Raw genomic sequence first — 18,369 nt, forward strand, 5'->3', positions numbered from 1 at the left:
AATCAGTCATGCTTGGTGGGAACTCCTCCACCACCCTTTGTAGAAGTCCTTACCCACCTCAAAACAATCTCACTTAACCTGGTCGTATATCTTCTAGAAGATTTCATTTCAATGTTACCAGATTTGAAGCAGGAAGAAGCTAGAAGTCGTTTGTAACTTAGTGACATGGGCATCTTCTGAGAATCCCATGACATTGAGCGATTCCCCTGCTGATGGAATATCACAGTGGGAGCTCATAGGACTGGATGGCATATGCCAAGCCTTGGACCATCCCTGGGATGCAATGAACCGACTCCGAACATGCAGTCAGGAGGCAGTGGCCAGCATTCTCCTGAGCACACTTCATAATGAGTAGTTCATTGCATGGAGGTTCCTAAGAATGCCTAAGCCAGGAGTATGATGGCTATTATCAAGTTTTATATGCTGTGCATAATCAGGCACACCATCTTTTTATATGAATGCTTCAGGAAAGTTTGTTCACACCGGAATGTCCACACATGTCTAAGTAATATGTTGCACTGCACATGACTGAGACATCACTGGGCCATGGGGACTCTGAAACTATACTCTGTCATTGTACTACCACTATATCCATGTTGACCAGGGTGTCCCACCATGGTATATGACTACTGTTATGATGCTACACTTTGGGTCTCCACTGCGTATCCAATTCGGGGCAAATCTGCCTCCTTCCACAAACCTGGACCAAAGTCCCCTCCTCACTCCAGGTCCCGAGTGATCTCTCCATCTGCTTGTCATTTATCCCACTCTCATCCTGAGTCCTTAGTCCATCCCCATCCACCTGCATGGGCCTGCTTGCCCTTCTCATCTTGGCTCAGAGATAATCAGCCTGAAAGTGTCCATGTTCTGTCAGAGAGTGAGGCTCATGGTGACGGCAGTGCTTCATGTGAACTGACAGGGTCATCCCCCCGCCCCCCGGAGAGAATGTCTGGGTGCTAAATGACACAACCACTAGGTCCACTATGTCCGCAATCTTGGGATCTCAAAAACTCAATTTCCGGTGGTGACTTTGCACTGGAGTTCTCTGATGAATAGCTGATGGGGGACACAATATCCCTGACGCTGACAGCAAGCACAGATAAAGCAAATGGATAAACAGAGAGGGAGACAGCAAGTGGACACTCTGTCTGTGGCCTGGAGGCCAGATGGAAAGGTACAGCTGTCAGCGGCTCCCTGTGCCTCTCTGCGTGGCCTTGGGGAGCCAGCACTGGCCTGTCTGAGACATTAATGCAGACCCTTGTGGTCTCACATTTGTCCTGTCTTCCCTAGAGATGCTGGCAGGCACCAACGAGCCAGAATGAGGGTTAGGACATTAGTCAGAGCTCAGGGGCTCACGGTAGTGTGGCATGTATTTTTGTGCAACCAGAAAATGGTAAGAAATAGCAAAGGTTGCAAACACTCCTGTCCTAGCTTCCTAATTAGCAAGGCACAAACTTCTCCAAATATGTGATGTGTTTCGGTAACACACAAAGTGTTGAAGCCTTTGGGAGTGCAGAAGTGGATGTCACCAGACACCAGGGTCATAGGCAAACATTTGGGTGGGGAATTTAAGAGACTGCTGAAGGCACACCAGCATGAGACTGGTTCCCCTCTCATTCTTTCTAGATATTTCTTATATAAAAAAACATTCATTTATTTTTATTTTATCTTTGAGTGTTTGCCTGCATGTGTTTATGTGCCAAGTGCATGCAGTTCCCATAGAGCCCAGAAGAGGGCATCAGATCATTGGAACTGTAGTTACAGGTAGTTGTGAGCCAGCCAATGTGAGGACTGGGAATTGAATCCAGGTCCTTTTGAAAGAGAAGTGGGTCTTCTTAACCACTGTGCCATCTCTCCAGACCCCCTTTAATCCTATCATGAGAAAGTATACTGGGTCTTCACTAACAAATGATGATCTCTCCACTTAATATGGAAATGACAGTCCTTAAGTCCAACTCTCTGAGCTATTTGGATCATATGATCTTGTGTTTTCTTTTTAATATTTGGAAGGATTATTTTAGAAACAAGTGCACTGGTATAAATGCATCATTTATTGTAATCAGTAAAGCTATCAACTACTAACCTCTCAACCAATTATGGTGCATCCGTATATCTGGCTACTGTTACGGAAGTATCTGGTTGAGAGGGCTCAGTCAGTGAAGTACTTGCCAGGCAAGCATGAGGGCCTGAGTTCAATCCCCAGAACTCAATATAAAAACAAAGAAACAGACAAAAAATGGTTGTGTATGTGTATACTGTGTATACACGTGTGCACTTGCACCTGAATATATACACTTAAATCAGTAGGTAATGAAACATGGCCTTGTTTGAACCATCATTAGGAGCTTGGTGAGGCTCCAACCCAGGGCATTTAAAATCCCACCCAGAATGTAGTCAAAGACTGCCTTCTTCTTCCATCTGTGGCTTTGTGACGGAACACATTGCTTTGGTCTCACATTGCTGTTCTAGCCTGGTCTCGGCTACTGAAAATGAGCCGCCTCACTTAATGGCTCGGCCATAGTTGGCTCATGTGTCACCAGTGGGATGGCCCTGCTCTCTCTCTTGCATTTCCTCAACCTCCAGTACTCAGCCCAGGCTTGTTGCTCGGTGGGTGTCAAAACTGAGAAAGAGTGGTAACTCAGCTTGACACCTGTCATAGTTGTGACTGAAGCTTTTCCTTTTTTTTTTTTTTTTTTTTTTTTTTTCCATTTTGTTCATTCATTTTGTATTCCTGGAAGTAAGAGGACAGCTTTTGGGAGTTGGTTATGTCCTTCTGCCATATGGTCTCTGGGGATCGAACTCATAGCATCGGGCTTGGCAGCAGGTGTTTTTATATGCTGAGCCATCTTGCTAGAAGCTTACAGAAAGTAAACATGTCCCCAGTACCATATGGCTGGTGAGTGGATCAGAATTGGGTGTCTTCATATTAAAACTCCTTGTCCTTAGCTTTTACCCAAAGCCCCCAAACTTGACTCAGGCCCAATCACCCAGACTGAAAGGGCTCAGAACTAGCTTCAATACAGACCAGAGCTGGTAGCCTAGACTGTATGTTGAAGATACAGAGTGAGCCCAAAAGACGAAGAGCCCCCAGCTCTGAAAATGTGAGTTGGAAGCCCACTCCACCTTCATCTTGTACGGACTAAACTCCACATTTTCTCAAAAGCAAAAAGGCTATTTGTAGACTTGTTTTAGTTTTTAAAAGAAAGCAGAAAAAAAAATCCCCTGTAGCCGGGGAAGGGGCTTGACAGTAAAGTGCTTGCCTTGCAAGCTTGAGGACCTGAATTTAACCCCCAGAAGCCACATTTAAATTCCTGGGCATGGTGGTATACGCGTGTAATTCCAGTGTAGGGGAGGCAGAGAAAAGGGCAAATACTTGGGGCTAGTTGGGAAGGTCCAGGCCAATATGAGAAACTATCCTATCCCCATTCCCCCAAAATGGTGGGTAGAGTCTCTGAAATGGTCCTCAGTTGTCCACATATACTCCCACACACTTGCACCTGCACACACAGTGTGTGTGCAAGAGAGAGAGGGCACAAGAGACTCCTGTGCAGGAGGAGTGAAGAATGACGGGAAAACTGGTTGGCAAAGCTTCATGTTCCCATCACACCCTGCGTCAGATGGACCCTGCAATCTCATGCTCTGCTTTGTCTGCATAGCTTTGGCTCCCCTAAATCAAAGTGCCTCTAAATCTCACTATTTCAAGTTCTTAATAGTCATTTTGGACAGGGATAAATACTTTAAAATAAAAGTCACTAGATGTAGCAATTAGCCTCTTGGTACTTTGTAAAATTTTGCAAGTTAAACAGTTAGCTGCAACACTTCCAAGGACTCTTCCTGGAATGTGGTACCTTGGCAGAGCTCTTGGCTGTCTTTGAAGCTGAAAGGGGACTGAGTGGGTTAAACCGGAGATGCTCAGACTTTCCCTAATGAAAAAGGAATGAAGGTGCCCTTGTCACTGGTGACCTCAGCACAGGGCCCCTGGGCTAGGAACAGAGTGTTATTGCTTTGAAGAGACATCTTGACAACCCAAGTTCATCTGGATGCAGAACCAAAAGACAGCTTTGATCTGCTTGCCAGTGTCCCTGCCGGGAAGGGATTAGGGATACTTCCAGAGGAGAGCAACCTGGATGTCCCATATGCTCAGGGGGTGTGCCTGCCTGCTGCAGTTGAAGGAAAAGATGGGAGTGGGGGGAGGCTGGAAAGAAAGAGGAAGAGAAAGAGCTCCCAGCCTCTCTATTATGAACGGGATAGTTTGGATTCCTTGAGATTCATAAAAACTAAGCAAGGAGGCAGGCTAACTTGAGGCTGCCAAGGTGGCAACTTGGCATTCATGATCTTGAGCCCTGCATGAAGCCAAAGTCTGAATAATGGAAGTCAAAGCCCTCATGGGGATCTCATCACAAACAAGCAAATGGCTATCAGTCTACTGATTGGCTGATTAAGTCATCTGGGATGGATAGAGGAACACAAGAGGGAGGCAGTGTTGACCATTTCTGACTTTCAATGTGGAATCTGAGCAGCCCCAATAGGCACAAACTCAACTGTCTGGTGATTCTAAATCTAGGGCTGTAAACATTAAGTCCATGCTGAGTGTCTAGCAGGCATCTCGCTCAGGATGCTGGAGCTGAGTACCACACAACAGTTAGCACGGAGAGGCCCATCACTTAACTCACAACCCCACCATTTCCATTCTCACTATGTTGGGGCTGAAGCAGGAGACCCAGAGACTCTCGGCTTTTTAACATATCTCAGTTTATGGAAATCTTTTAAGTTGCTGTGGGTTGAGCAAAATCAAATTTTAGGTGGGGCAAAGCATTGTCAGGTACCAAGGAGTGCTGGCCACTACGTGAGCTGAATCTTGAAAGGGACCAGAAGGGCCCGGGGGCCTTAAAGGGCTCTTAAGTAAAGGATGGCTGACTTAGTCAACCTCTTACACATTTTGGTAATTAGTACTCTATCCTTGGCTATGAAGGAAGACGGTGACAGCATGGCCTTCAGTGATTAGTGGACAAAGTTACTAAACCTAAGCGGTCAACACATTACCAGAGGACTTGAAGTCCTTAGATGTAAGTACAGGTGATTTTGCTCCTTGTTTTTGAATAGTGGAGGGGGAGGAGGAGTTCTCTTCTTGCTGTTTTTCCTAACGATCAGGCAATATCTGTACACGAGAGATGAGAATATAAAACTTAGATGGCTTGCTCACCTTCTTTTTGTCCACTGAATATTTTTGCTTTTCCTATTTTGGCATTATCAATGGCTAGAAGAATTGTAAACGTAGTAAAAAGAATTTCGTGTATGCTTTTTAATATATTTTATGTGCATGAGTGTTTGCATGTATGTCTGTGTACTGAATGCATGCAGTACCAATAGAGGCCAGAGGAGGGCATTGTATTCCCCTGGAACTAGATTTATAGATAGATTTAAACTGCCACGTGGGTGCTCAGAATTGAACCCCGATCCTCTGAAAGAGCATCCAGTGCTCTTACCTGTTGAGCCATATCTCTAGCCCTATTTCCATTCCTTTTCCCCAGATGCCTCTTCTCCCTCCCCTCTGCCTGTGTCTCTGTATCTTTTCTCCCCCAACTTTCCTCTATTTCATGGACCCGTTCAAAGTTTAGTATTATAATTCGTGAGTATAATGTGTGTCTCTCTGTGTGTTGTAGGCATATGAATGCACATATGAGGGTTTGCACTCATGCAGGTATGTGGAATGGTCAATTATTGGCATTGGATGTATTCCTCTATTGACTTCTGCATTATTTTTAAGACAGTCTCTCACCAAACTTGGAGCTCATCAATGCAGTTCCCATCCCTGCCTTCCTAGTGTAAACCTTTACGTGGTTCTGGGAATTTGAACTTGGGTCTTCAGGCTTACATAGAAACTACTTTACCCACTGAGCTACCTCTCTAGCCCTGAGGTTTATTTAACCTTGCTTACAAGATTTAGGTCTAGGGTCTGGAGATATGGCTCAGTGGTTAAGAGCACTGACTGCCTTTCTAGAGGTATTGAGTTCAATTCCCAGCAGGACCCACATGGCAGCTCTCAACTGTCTGTAATCCCAGTTCCAGGGGACCTGGAACCCATGAGAAAACACCAACACATAAAATAATAAATACATTGAAAAATGATTTGAGTCTAATTTTGTTTCATTTTAATTTAAAAAGCAAATGTCTACCCAACTGCCCCAGCAGTATTCATTAAAGTCTATATTTTTGCCTCATGATCTGGGGTGGCATCTTTACCTCAAACTAAGCCTTTCTATTTCAGAGCTTATTTGTGCATTTTATTCTATCCCATGGACAATTTTCTTACTCCTAAGGTCATTGATTTGGCTGGATTATCCTGTCTCTGCCTCCCAAGTGCTGGGACCACAAACATGTGTCATCATTATCTGCTTTATTTATTTATTTACTTATTTATTTTTCTGGAGTTCTGAACTTAGGTCCTCAAGTTTGCGTGGCAAGCACTTTATTAAGTCATTCCCCCAACTCCCAGTTTTACGTACTTAAATCTACTTTATATATTTGAACCTAATAGTTCTGTAATTTGTGGACCGTCCAGAAAGCATGGGCTGCTTCTGGAAGGATTCTTCACAGCTTCTGTCTCCTGGACTTTAAAACATTTATACCTCTCTTCTCCGTTACTGCCTGAACTAACAACCAGAATGCATCAGCCTGTTACTGATTTCGCTTCTTTGCCTCTCTCCCTTTAGTGACAGAAGGCCGCGGGATCATTGATAATATACAGAGATTGTCTTCATTGCCGCCATACCTGCCGGTGAGCTTCCATGTCCTCAAAGCTGAGACCTCCTTCTTCATGAAGGAGGTCAACCCTGACCTGCTTCGGAATGCCAGCCTGCAGTCCAGGGTAGAGTCTTTCTTTACCTACAAGGCCAGGCAGCCCCCAGTATTAAATGCCAGCTATGGGCCGTATTCTGCAGAAAAGATCGTCCCTCTGGACTTGACGTTAAACCCCAACTTTTTAAGTCCAACCAATAAGTTTCCTTTTGACTGGAGGCTCAAGGCCTACATCCTCCGGGACAAAGTGTACCTGAGTAGGCCCAAAGTGCAGGTGCTCTTCCACATTGTGGGCCGAGACTGGGATGACCACAGGGTGACCGAGAACCTGCCCTGCTTGAGGGTCTTCGCTTTCCGAGATACCCGGGAGGTTCGGGGCAGCTGCCGGCTGGGTGGGGCCTTGGGGCTGTGTGTGGCCCAGCTGGAGATGCTGCCTGGCTGGTTCAGCCCCCCAACAATTACGTCTGGGCGCAGGAGGCCCATAGAGCAGCCAGAAGGGAATCTCGTGGAACTGTACTACACCGCTCACTCAGGGGGTGAGCGAGGGGATTGCACCGGAGGTGACACCCGGAAGGACAATGCCATCCGTCCAGGGAAGGATGGACAGGAGGAAAGGACGTCCCACCTGCAGAAGATTGGCAGCGTTGGCCTTTACCGCACCCAGGACAGCACCCAGCTCAGCGAACTGCGTTTGGATGGCAATGTGGTCATCTGGCTGCCCTCCCAGCCCGTCAAGCAGGGAGACATAGTCACCGCCTCTGTCACCATCGCCAATAACTCTACCGTGGACCATTTCATCCTGAGGTAGGTGCCCTGGCTGGCTTCTTGCCATGGTGTGTCTAGAGTGAAGTCTGACTCCGTCCATATGGGGTAAGGCAACCGCCACCTCCCAAGGGACCTTCCCCCAATACAGAAACCGGTGTTCAAGCTGAGGTGTGTTGGGAAGCTGTTCTTAAGCTTTGTCTGTTGTGGGTGATGAATCGGAGGAAGGTGATACTGGCTAGTAGATGGCCTCCTTTTCTCCTCCAGCTAAAGAAGTGAAATTCAAGAAAACAACCCCTTGCAAGGTCAGTGCATTGACTTGCAAGTATAGACTTCTCAGGTAAAGAAGGGGCCCCCAGAACTGAGAAGACTGCCCACTATAAGAGGCTTGGAGATTTTATTTTGTTTTGGGGTGTCCCACCCAGTGATTGTCCCTTTCTCATTTTTTTTTAAATTGATCTAAAGGTTATGTGCCTTTCTATAGCAGTGACTGGTTTTCTCTGTCTGTAATTTTGATGGACTGGGGTGACAGCCTCAACCTCAACAGTCATAGTGACCAGCCACCACAAATGAGGGTGACTGGCTTGTCACCCTCAGAGAAATGGGAACTTTCTGCTGGGGACAAAAAGCCACAAAGAAATGGGGATTTACGGGGCTGGTGAAATGGCTCAGCGGTCAGGAGCACACTGGCTGCTCTTCCTGAGGTCCTGAGTTCAATTCCCAGCACCCACATGGTGGTTCATAACCACCTATAATGAGATCTGATGACCTCTTCCTGCATGTAGGCACACATGCAGGCAGAACACTGTGTGCATAATAAATAAATAAACAAATAAATAAATAGGGATTTACTGCTTGTTGCTAAGGGCTAAAAGCCATGCAAAAACCTCAATGCTGGGATTACCATTGCCTTTCTACCATCTTGGGAGCCTATGGTCTTAAAGAGGGTCAGTGCTACAGGGGTAGGGTTTTAGGCCTAAAGGTTTCATGACACTGGACAAGGAGTCTAACCTTTCTTTAGCTTCATGTGCATGTCTATGGATATGGGTTGTATTATGAGCTTGTACATCCATTCCCAGCCCCAGGATATTGTTGACCCTAGGCTGTATCTAAGAAAAGGGTCCTGAATCTTACCTCTGTCATTCCAGGGGTTCTCGTTGGTAGCTAGGACAGCTCAGCGACTCAAGGTGTATGCCTACCAGAACAGCAGACAGATTCCGTCCTGGGGAACTCACCTCCATCGCCACTTGTGAGCTTGGCACAGGGCATCCTGCAGAGCTCTCATGGGCTGCTTCTCATTCTGTGGGTTGTGGGCCTTGACTCAGGGGCATTTGCTTTCTGACATGCTTAGGGAAAGCCCCATGAGGCAGAGCCTCTGCAGAGGAACCCAGGAGTTTCTCAATAGGGAAAGATAGTTGAGGTTTGTCTTCAAATAAAGCTGAAAAAGTGAAATCATCAAAATAGAGGGATTTTGACTGTGAGCCAGAAAGTCTTGGGTTATAATTGTATAATTGTCATAGCTACATTTTGTTCTTCTTAAGGAATATATGTATGTATGTATGTATGTATGTATGTACATTGCTGTCAGATGATTTGCTTTGGGGGAAAAATGTTTTCAAAACAGAATGCCAGCCTGTTATTCCACACTTCAGTGAAGTCTTATTCTTGCAGACTGGCTGCGAGGTTGGTTATTTTTAAGGCTTTTGCTTTTTTTGTGTGTCACATAAAGAATTCAAAATCCAAGATTTTGACACATTTCTCAAGGTATTTCTCATTCCCCCAGGTTCAAAAAATTCTTAGCCAAGTGCTCTGTCTTACCAATATGCTTACTTTCCTGTGTCTGTGATGTTCAGGAAACAAACCCTGATCAAACCCAAGGTCTGGTCCCGCCCATCTGCGTTTAACTGAATATTCAATGGCTGAACAGTACCCTCAGCTCTTTCTTCCTATTCATGAGTGGACTGATGCTGTAGGTCCTGATGGTCAGTTGAGCTGCTTTGGATGTGATTGAAGGATTTAAAATGCACTGCCCTGCACTCCCCATAAACCCATGTCTTTTACAGGGTTGATGTGGATAGGGAGGGGATATTCTCTAGAAACGTGTCCGTGGCTTCCTGCAAGTATCACCACCACCTTAGCAATGGGGAAAGAAGATGGTGGAGATTCGGCATGAAGGTCCATCTTCACCATCACCACCATCCACTTCACCCCCCCCCCACCATCCACTTCACCCCCCCCAGCTGAGCAAGGAAAGTTACTGACCCAAGTTCAGAGTTTAAATCTGATTGCTTTGCCTGGGGCTTTTAGATCTTGTAAATTGAATACATGCTGTACTGGCTTTGGGGATGTGGGGACAGAAGGGCAGGCAGCTACAACACTTTGAGGGAGTTGTGACATGTCAGAGGGACCATTTGTTGTCCTCCAGTTGTGTGTCTCTCCCCTGGAGAGAGCACAGCCTCTGCCCTCTACAGGGTGAGTCTGAGAACCCCAAGAGCAACCTGGAGCTAAGGGCCAGGCAGTCTGGTCATGGCAAGATGCACTGGCCTGTCTGTTGCAGAGGATGTCTACATTTTTCATCCCAATGCCAGGACCCAATGCAGATCCTGTTTCTGCCACACACAGCCTGGGTGACTTACAAGTTTCTCTTCCCAGCCTCAATTTCCTTATCTTAAAGATGAATTCAGTTAGACTACCTGCTTCCGTGGGCCTGTGACAATTCTGTATGGGGTGTTTATACTAGTGTCTGGCACAAAGATTGAATATTACCAATAGATTTTTAAAAATCATGAAACTTCCTTGAGTTCTATTTTAGCAGCAGAGGGACATTGTACTATGAGTCCCCCAGTACCCAGGCTTGTCCCCCAAGCTGTACAAGTTAACGTTTCTCCCTGGTATTGTTGGGAAAAACTGTCTTCTAGGTAGCAGGGCTTTTGGAGCATGGAAGGTGATAGAGTAACTGGAGTTGAATCTCTTTCTGTTCACACTCTCTGACTCACAGCCTTCTAATCACAAACCACAGCAGGTTTCATGCAAGGAGTGGGCCTTGCTCACACTCAAAAGAACTCGTGTCCTCTAACCTTAAACTTGACACAAAGTTCCTCAGCACAAGAGACCCAGAGTGTACACAGAGACTGACTGCTTATGTCTAGAGGACATAGAGACCCACTGCTCAAGCCAGCCTTCCACAAAGGAAAAGCAGAAACCCCTCTACCTCCTTTCCTGAACCTTCTAATACTCCTTGGGGTGCAGGGAAGCCATTTGCCTTGCTCTGTCTTCTGCTGGGTAAGCAGATCCCCCAGGATACCAATCCCAGGAGGTTTGGAGTTTTTATAAAAATTTCTTTAAATTTGCTTGTTTTGCTATTTTATGTGTTTTGCCTGCATGTATGTGCGTACACCAGGTGCATTCCTCAACACCATGGAGGTCAAAATAGGGCATCAGATATCCAGGAAGAGGAGTTACAGGTGATTGGGACCACCTGGATCCTCTGGAACAGCAACAAGTGCTCTTAACTGCTGACTCATCTCTTCAGTCCCACCCCAAGTGGATTATTTTATTATTAATTCTTTGAGAATGTCATACACTCTTTTTGGTCACATTAACTAAACCCCCCACACACAAATCCTTCCCTACCCTGTACAAATTTTTTAATCCCAGTGAGTCTAGTGTGTGCCGCTCATATACTGGGTGCATGCCCTTCCTCTGGAACATGATCTGCCTACTGAGGGATACACTCTTAGAGCAAAAGTATTCTTCCTATCCTAGCAGCTATCAATGGCCAAAAGCTCTTCAACAAGAGTCGGAACCTTGTGCCCACCTTCCACTTCCTCACTGGAATTTTGTCTGACTTGAGCTTGCAAAGAGAGAGTATCATTCCCCAAGCAGGGAAGATGGATTACTTTTGAGAAGCCTAACCAACAAATGGTCCTGAGGCTGGCTCCCACCTCCTTTACAAGGACTAGGGGAGTCCAATCCAATAGAGTCGGTCTATAACCATCCAGATCAAAGGGTGGAGTTATGGGCTCCCACCAGAGATCAAAAGGTAGAAATGGTATACAGTGGCACAGAGGACACCAACGTGTACAGAAATAATAACATCACAGCCAACGTGAAAACCACCCATCAGCTGCTGGGTGAATCAGCAAATGTGAAATACATATTTAGTGGGAGAGAAGTACTGAAAAGGAATTATGATATGTGCCTGTTGTATAGGTGAACCTTGAACATAAGATGCCAAGAAAAGTCACATACAAATGACTCTAGACCCTGTGGTTCCGTTTGTATGAAATGTCTTGAATAGACAAACTAGAAAGTAGCAGTGATCAGTGGCCAGGACAGGTGAGGAGAAGGGAGTGATGTCAACCTCCAGGGCTGATAAAAAAAAAAAATATCCCGAATTAGATAGTCATGAGGATTGCAAGGTTTATTAAGCGCGCTGCCTACCTGCTCACAGTGATCAGCCTTTCCAGTACATATCACACCTATGGAGCTAAAAAGAACAGGAGCCACAGGCCCCGAATGCTCAAATGTTGCTTCTGAAGGGATTGGCCACTTGACAGCCCCAGCAACTAGTGACAAATATAAAGTTTACCACCAAGCTTTGTGGCTTTAAAGAGAAGCCAGAAATGGGAATTCCTACGTGTCTCCATTTGGAGAGTGTTTTAGTTTCATTTATGTTGCTGTGTTAAAATATCCTGATGAGGAAGTTAAGAAAGGGTTTATTTGGTTTATAATTCAGGTTTACAGTCCAGCATTTTTGGGAAAGTCAAGGCAGGAAGTCAAGCAGTTAGTCACCTCACATCCAGTCAAGAGCATGAGGGATAAACAAATATGTTACTTGCTCCCAGCTAGCTTTCTCTTTTCTTACACTGTTCAAGACACTCTACCTAGGGAATAATGACGCCCACAATGGGCTAAGTCTTCCTAGGTCATTTAGACAATCCTCCACAGACATGCCCACAAGACAGTCTGATCTAGATAATTCTTCATTAAAAATCTCTTATCTGGGGGCAGAGAGATGGCTCGGTGGTTAAGGGCACTTGGTACTCTTGCAGAGGACCTAAGTTAAGGGACCTGAGTTTGGATCCCAGAACCCACAGAAAGAGCTGGGTGGTGTGGTGAAGTGTACCTGTAGTCCTAGCATGGTGGAGGTGAGTCAGAGAGTGCCTGCCTCTCTCTGACCAGCCAGTCTAGCTGCATCCAGGAGCTCCAAGATCAATGAGATACCCTGTCTCAAAACCTTTGACCCCAACAGACACATTCATACACCTACATGCACACCCCTACACAAAGTAGCAATGGGTTCCTTACACCTGTCATGACAACTGCCCCCCAAACTTCGTGACTTGAAGCAGCAGAGCTTCCTTCCCTCACAGGCTTTGGAGGCTAGAAGTCAGAAATCAAGGTGCCTCAGCATGTCTAGAGAAAATTCCTTCCTGACTCTTCCAGCTCCCGGTGGCCCCTAACAGCATGGTCCTCATTCCTTAGCTTGTGGGTTACATTGTTCACTTCACACCTCCCTTCCTGCTGAGACTCTGTGGCTTCTGCACCTCAGAGTCCCTTTCCTCCCTCCTATGAGGACATTGTCATTGAGTGCAGAGCCCACTTACCCATAACAACTCACAGAGGCTCTGTTCCCAGAGGGGTTTCACAGTGAGGCTCCATATGGGTATGAGTTCTGGGATTGGGGCTGCATTGAACCCACCACAGAGAAAGCTGCTTCAAACCTCAGGCTCCTTTGAGTACTGCCATGTCCCTTGGCAGCACCAGGCATATACCCCATGGGAAAGCACCAGAGTATGAAGTAGATCTCTCCCTTCCCCGCCCCCATCCAGCCTGGTACTCTCAAATCCACTCCCCTTAATTGCTGAGCACAGACTGCCTGATGCTGTTATAATTCAATTTCACAGAGTCATCTCTTTTTCTTCTGATCTCTTTCATGTTTGAAGATTTTTTTGGGGGGGAAACAACAACAAAAAGCACAACTCCTCCTCAAAGGCATTTTCCAGATACCTGGCTCACCCTGGTAATCTCTGCTTCTGTGTTTCCAACTGCCCATAAAGCTGTGCCGTCAAGGAAGGGCTGGTCTGTTCTCAGGCTCCCTATTGTCAGAGGAGACCCTCAAACACAATCAAGTTTGCATCAATGGCACATTTGGAGAAAAGTCAGAAAAATCTGGAAACTACCCCCCCCCCCACTCTGCCCAATGTCCCCATCAAATGCCTCCAAAGGCAAGGGCTTGTTTTCATTTTCTTCGGCTTGTCATTTTAAATGCATTCTCCTGGAACAGACAAAAGGAACAATTTTCTTTCTGCTTGGGAAGAAGTAAAGAAGTAGTTTCCTGCTCCAGCCCTAGGCCCCTCCCCACCTCCCCCAAAACACATCTGGGTTGCCAGGCAGCCCAGCCTTGGTTCAGACTTCCAGTGCTATTTGCTGTTGTGGGAAACATTTGAACAGCAAATTGACTCCAGCTCAGAACAGAGAGGAACCAGAGAGCCCTTCCGACCCATCACTCGCTGCCTTTGTTCCACATTCTTTAACCCACTTAAAAGTCATCTTGGCTCTCAAGTTCCCCAAATTATGCCTTTGACTGTGGTAACGTTTAACCCATAAGGAATGGGCCTGCAGCATCTTGTGTCTTTCTGGAAATTTCCAGAGAGCAGAGGTGCTAGAAGGATCAAGTTGTAATTGTAGCAGGAAGGCTCATCAGCTCTTTCTGCCTTGGTTTCTTTGTTGTGATGTGTATTCACATGCATGTGTGTGTGCATATGTGTTTGTGTGTGTGTTGGTGTGTATGTGTGTAAGTGTTGCTGTGTGTGCACACATGTGCATGATTTTGTTTGTATTGTTTTTTTTTTTTTTCAAGACAGTCCTGGCTATTCTAGATCACTCTGTAGACCAGGATGGTTTTAAACTCATTGAGATCCACCTGCTTCTGCCTTCCAAGTGCTGGGATTAAAGGCACATGCCACCACCACCCAGCATGTGTGTATGTATGTGCATGTGTGTGTTGTACATATATGTATGTGTCTGCATATTTTTGTGTATCAGAGTGCATATGTGGTATATGTATATGTGTTCATATATGTATATGTGTGTTAGTATGCATGTGTTAGCTATGTATATGTGAATGTTTATATGCATATGTTAGTATGTTATATATGCATATACTATGTTTATATGTATATGTTAATATGCATTATTGTGTATGTATGTATATGCACATGTATATGTATGCATGTTAGTATATGTATGCATGTTAGTTAGTGTGTGTGCATGTGTGTATTGTAGAGTTGTATATGTGTATATTTGGATTGTGTGTCTGTGTGTGTGTGTGTATTGTGTGTGGCTGACTTACCTATGTATGTGTGTCTATTGTGTGTGTATGTGCATTGAGTATGAGATGTATATCTGTATGTGCATGGGTGTGGAGACCAGAGGACAACTCCAGATGTCACTTTTTTGGTGGTTCCATCCATCTGTGGTTTTCGGGTTGGGGGTGGTTGTTTTCTTTGTTTGGTTTTTATTTTATTTTATTTTATTTTTGAAGCAGGGCCTCTCACTATCCTGAAACTCACCCTGTAGATTAGGTGAAACCAACCAATGAGCTCCAGGAATCTACCCAACTCTGACTGCCCAGTGCTGGGATTCCAATCATGTACCACCATGCCCAGTGTTTTATGTGACTGCTGGGCTTGAACCTAGGACTTCATTATCGCATGCTCAGCACTTTCTCAACTAAAGTATTTCCCCAAATCTGCCTTCTGTTTCTGGCTCTTACTGGGTTGCCAGGGCTGGCCTTTAACATGCTATGTAGTATGGGCTGGTCTCAAATTTACAGTCCTCACCCTCAGCTAGGAGACAGCTGGAATGACCAATGTGTGTCACTGTACCTAGAACAATGTTCTGGGAATTTTCAGGTCTTAGCTGGTCTGTGGGTCTGGCGTCAGTTCTCTGGAGCTCCTGAATTTTAGGTAGACGAACCATGTATCTTGTTCCCCCAAGAGTTATTAGTCAAGTCAAACTCTTGGCCAGAGAGGAAAGGGCCATCTAGAGAGTTTCCTGATAGTGTTGCCTCTTTAAGATTGTTCCCAGAGTCAGACTGCCATTCCATCCTGTGTTTCCAGTGTTCATAGAGGCATTGAGTGTGTGTGTGTTGGAATTCCCTCCAGACAGGTGGGCTATAGCCCACTTCGAGAGGGATGGGGAACTCTTTCTGGAAAGGCAGGCCCTCTGTATGGGGACAAGGAGGTAAGCAGAAGGAAACTGTACAACAGTGGGACAAGGAAGGTGGCTGCAGCTCTCACCTCTCCAAGTTTTATTCACCTCCCTTCCCCAGGGCTGCAATCTGTGTCTCTTCCCCTGTCCCTCCAGTGTGATCCATGGTCTCCACAGCCATCTTATACAAGCTAGGACTTTCTTCCTCTGTCCTCTCCCTGGAGGGCACCTAGCTGGGAGGCCAGAATGTTCCCGCCCATATAGAAACACCCAGGATAGAATGTGCAGAAGGCAGGGGCCACATCTCCCCTTCCCTAAAATCTCTGTGCTCACTGCCACATTGCTGTGACATGGCAATCTGCAGACAGGCTTCTCTTCTCTTGAGTTTCCCAGCAGGGTCATTGAAAATAGAACTGGAGACAGACAAAGGGGTCTGAGATCTTTTCTGCCTGTCTTGCCCAATACAGCCAGGATGGAACTTGTGGGTCCCAAAAGTCAAAACTCCAGCTCCTCTTAGATGCTGAGACTTGGGTGGTCCTTGTGGGCTACTAGACAGTTGTATCTCTGTGGCACTTGGAAAAAAATCCACTGTCTTCTACAGATGACAATACATAGTCACTGAGAGGGGAAGCATGTGTCTGTCACATTCAGTTCAGTTACAACTCAAATGGACTTGAACTAAAAAAAGCTTTTTTTTTTTTTTTTTTTTTTTTGGGTCCCTTGCAACTGAACTGATGGGGGATTTGGATCTAGAGGCCTCTGGCTTAAATGACATCCCTTTGGTACAAATTATCATTACCTCCCTCATTTTCTGCTCAGGGAGCCCCAGTGGCTCCTGCCTCTTGCCCTGTGTAGAGTCTAAAGTAGATGTCTCTCTTATAATGAGTCCAGTAAATGGCTTGTAATTGAGTTGCCTTGACTTTGTTTGGGCCACACAGCCATCTCTAATCTATTTACAATGGCCGGCAAATGCAAGTGGGCTATTCTTAAGGCTGAAAGAGGTGGATAAATCTCACCAAAGCATCTTAAGACCATATATACATGGGGTCATCTGGAAAAGAAACAAAACAAAGGTGTTAGAAGGAGGAGGGCTCGTGGGTGAGGCGGGAGCTAGCTCTAAGTGTGCCCTCTGGCTGCAGCCTGGCAGAGGGGTTGTGAAGTTCAGAGATAAGCAGCAAGGTTCAAAGCCAGCTGCACAGTTCCCCAGCTGTGTGGCATGACAGGTTCCTAGCCCCTCTGAGCCTTGATTTCTGCATGGGGATAAGTGACAGTGACAGTGTACAGTGGTATCTCAAGACTACAACCAGATAGAATTTTATTATAGTTAACACCTATTATACTTTTAATGAGTATTAACTACTTTTACATTACTGTTATTTTTTATTACACATATTGTTGTTTTGAAGTCCTGTGTCACATTGGGCCTTCTGATGGAGAGCTTTGAGTAAAGCTGGGAGCATCTGACTAGAGGGTCCTCATCTCTGATACAGGCTCAGCTTTCTTTGGGAAGGCAATTGTCCTTGCTTTTGTGAAGATCAACCAAGGATTGGTTTCACCCCACTTCCCCAGGGATACATCTGGATGCATCATTTTAGCTATTGACTAGGGAGTGGGAAAAGTTGCTGCTGGCCAGTGGAAGCCATGGAGGGTGTTAGGTCCATCACAGTGCAGCCTCTTTCTCCATTGAGAAGAAAGAACGGCTCAGCAAGTTCATGACCACCACTTCATAGTGCATGTATGTCATAGAGACATGAGTGTGCCCTCTGTGTGTTTTAAAGCTGCCCAATATGGACAGAGCACCCCTTCCTGACAAGTGACGGCTGTGTTTCCCACACGTTGGCCAAAGATAATGCAGCCACGAGCCATTGAGATCAAGGCCAATTTTCCCATTTACCAAAGTGGAGGGGCCTCATCTAGTTAGTCCAAAACTTTATAATGAGTCCAACTTAACATCTCTGCTTCTTAAAATAAAGGCTAGCCTGGATAATTCAGATGAAACCTGTCCTTGGTATTGCATCAGTGGGAAGGGGATTGTGCTTACTCGGGTCCCTCCATTATCTGTTAATGAACACTTCCTGGAACAAGGCTGGGGTCACATGACTGATCTCACCATTGATGGATCTGTGTCACAGTTTCTGAGGTGCAAGACTTAAAAAGATGGAGTCCAGATGACAAACTCAGTTACATCATCCCCAAGTTCACAGTGGGGAGATGAGTCACATGTGGTGGTTGAGTTAAAATGGGAATATGGAAGGGAACGGTTCAGCTCAGTGGGGCTTTTGGATGATAGGTGAAGGGGGTTGGGGGGAAGCACCCTAGCTCCTCCTTACTAAGCACATGGTTTGATGTTTCGGAAGAGTTTGGGAAGATATTTCTTTCTGCGTCCTTCCAGTAACAAGTCTACTATTGGAATTTAACTTTTTAATGGCTCACCTCACTCATAGTGGGTATGTTATTTTATACAATAAATGATATTTTTACCACCACTGTAATTCTTACCATATTGTGGTCCTTCTCAAGACTGGGAGATGGGAAGGACTTTTAGACTAAATCAGGCACGCTCTGTATCGATAGCAAATTATGTGTTCTATG

General features: G+C 45.6%; 1 protein-coding gene across 1 annotated transcript in view; it reads left to right on the top strand.

The window, feature by feature from the left end:
- Positions 1 to 18,369, top strand: part of Tmem132c (transmembrane protein 132C) — a 281,145-nt gene that overhangs the window by 98,733 nt on the left and 164,043 nt on the right. The window contains exon 2 of the mRNA XM_051205006.1: positions 6,714 to 7,602. Within this exon, the coding sequence (XP_051060963.1) occupies positions 6,714 to 7,602 (889 nt within the window). The remainder of the gene's footprint in view (positions 1 to 6,713; positions 7,603 to 18,369) is intronic.

The sequence above is a fragment of the Phodopus roborovskii genome, unplaced genomic scaffold, assembly GCF_943737965.1.
Source record: "Phodopus roborovskii unplaced genomic scaffold, PHOROB, whole genome shotgun sequence".
Classification (NCBI taxonomy): domain Eukaryota; kingdom Metazoa; phylum Chordata; class Mammalia; order Rodentia; family Cricetidae; genus Phodopus; species Phodopus roborovskii.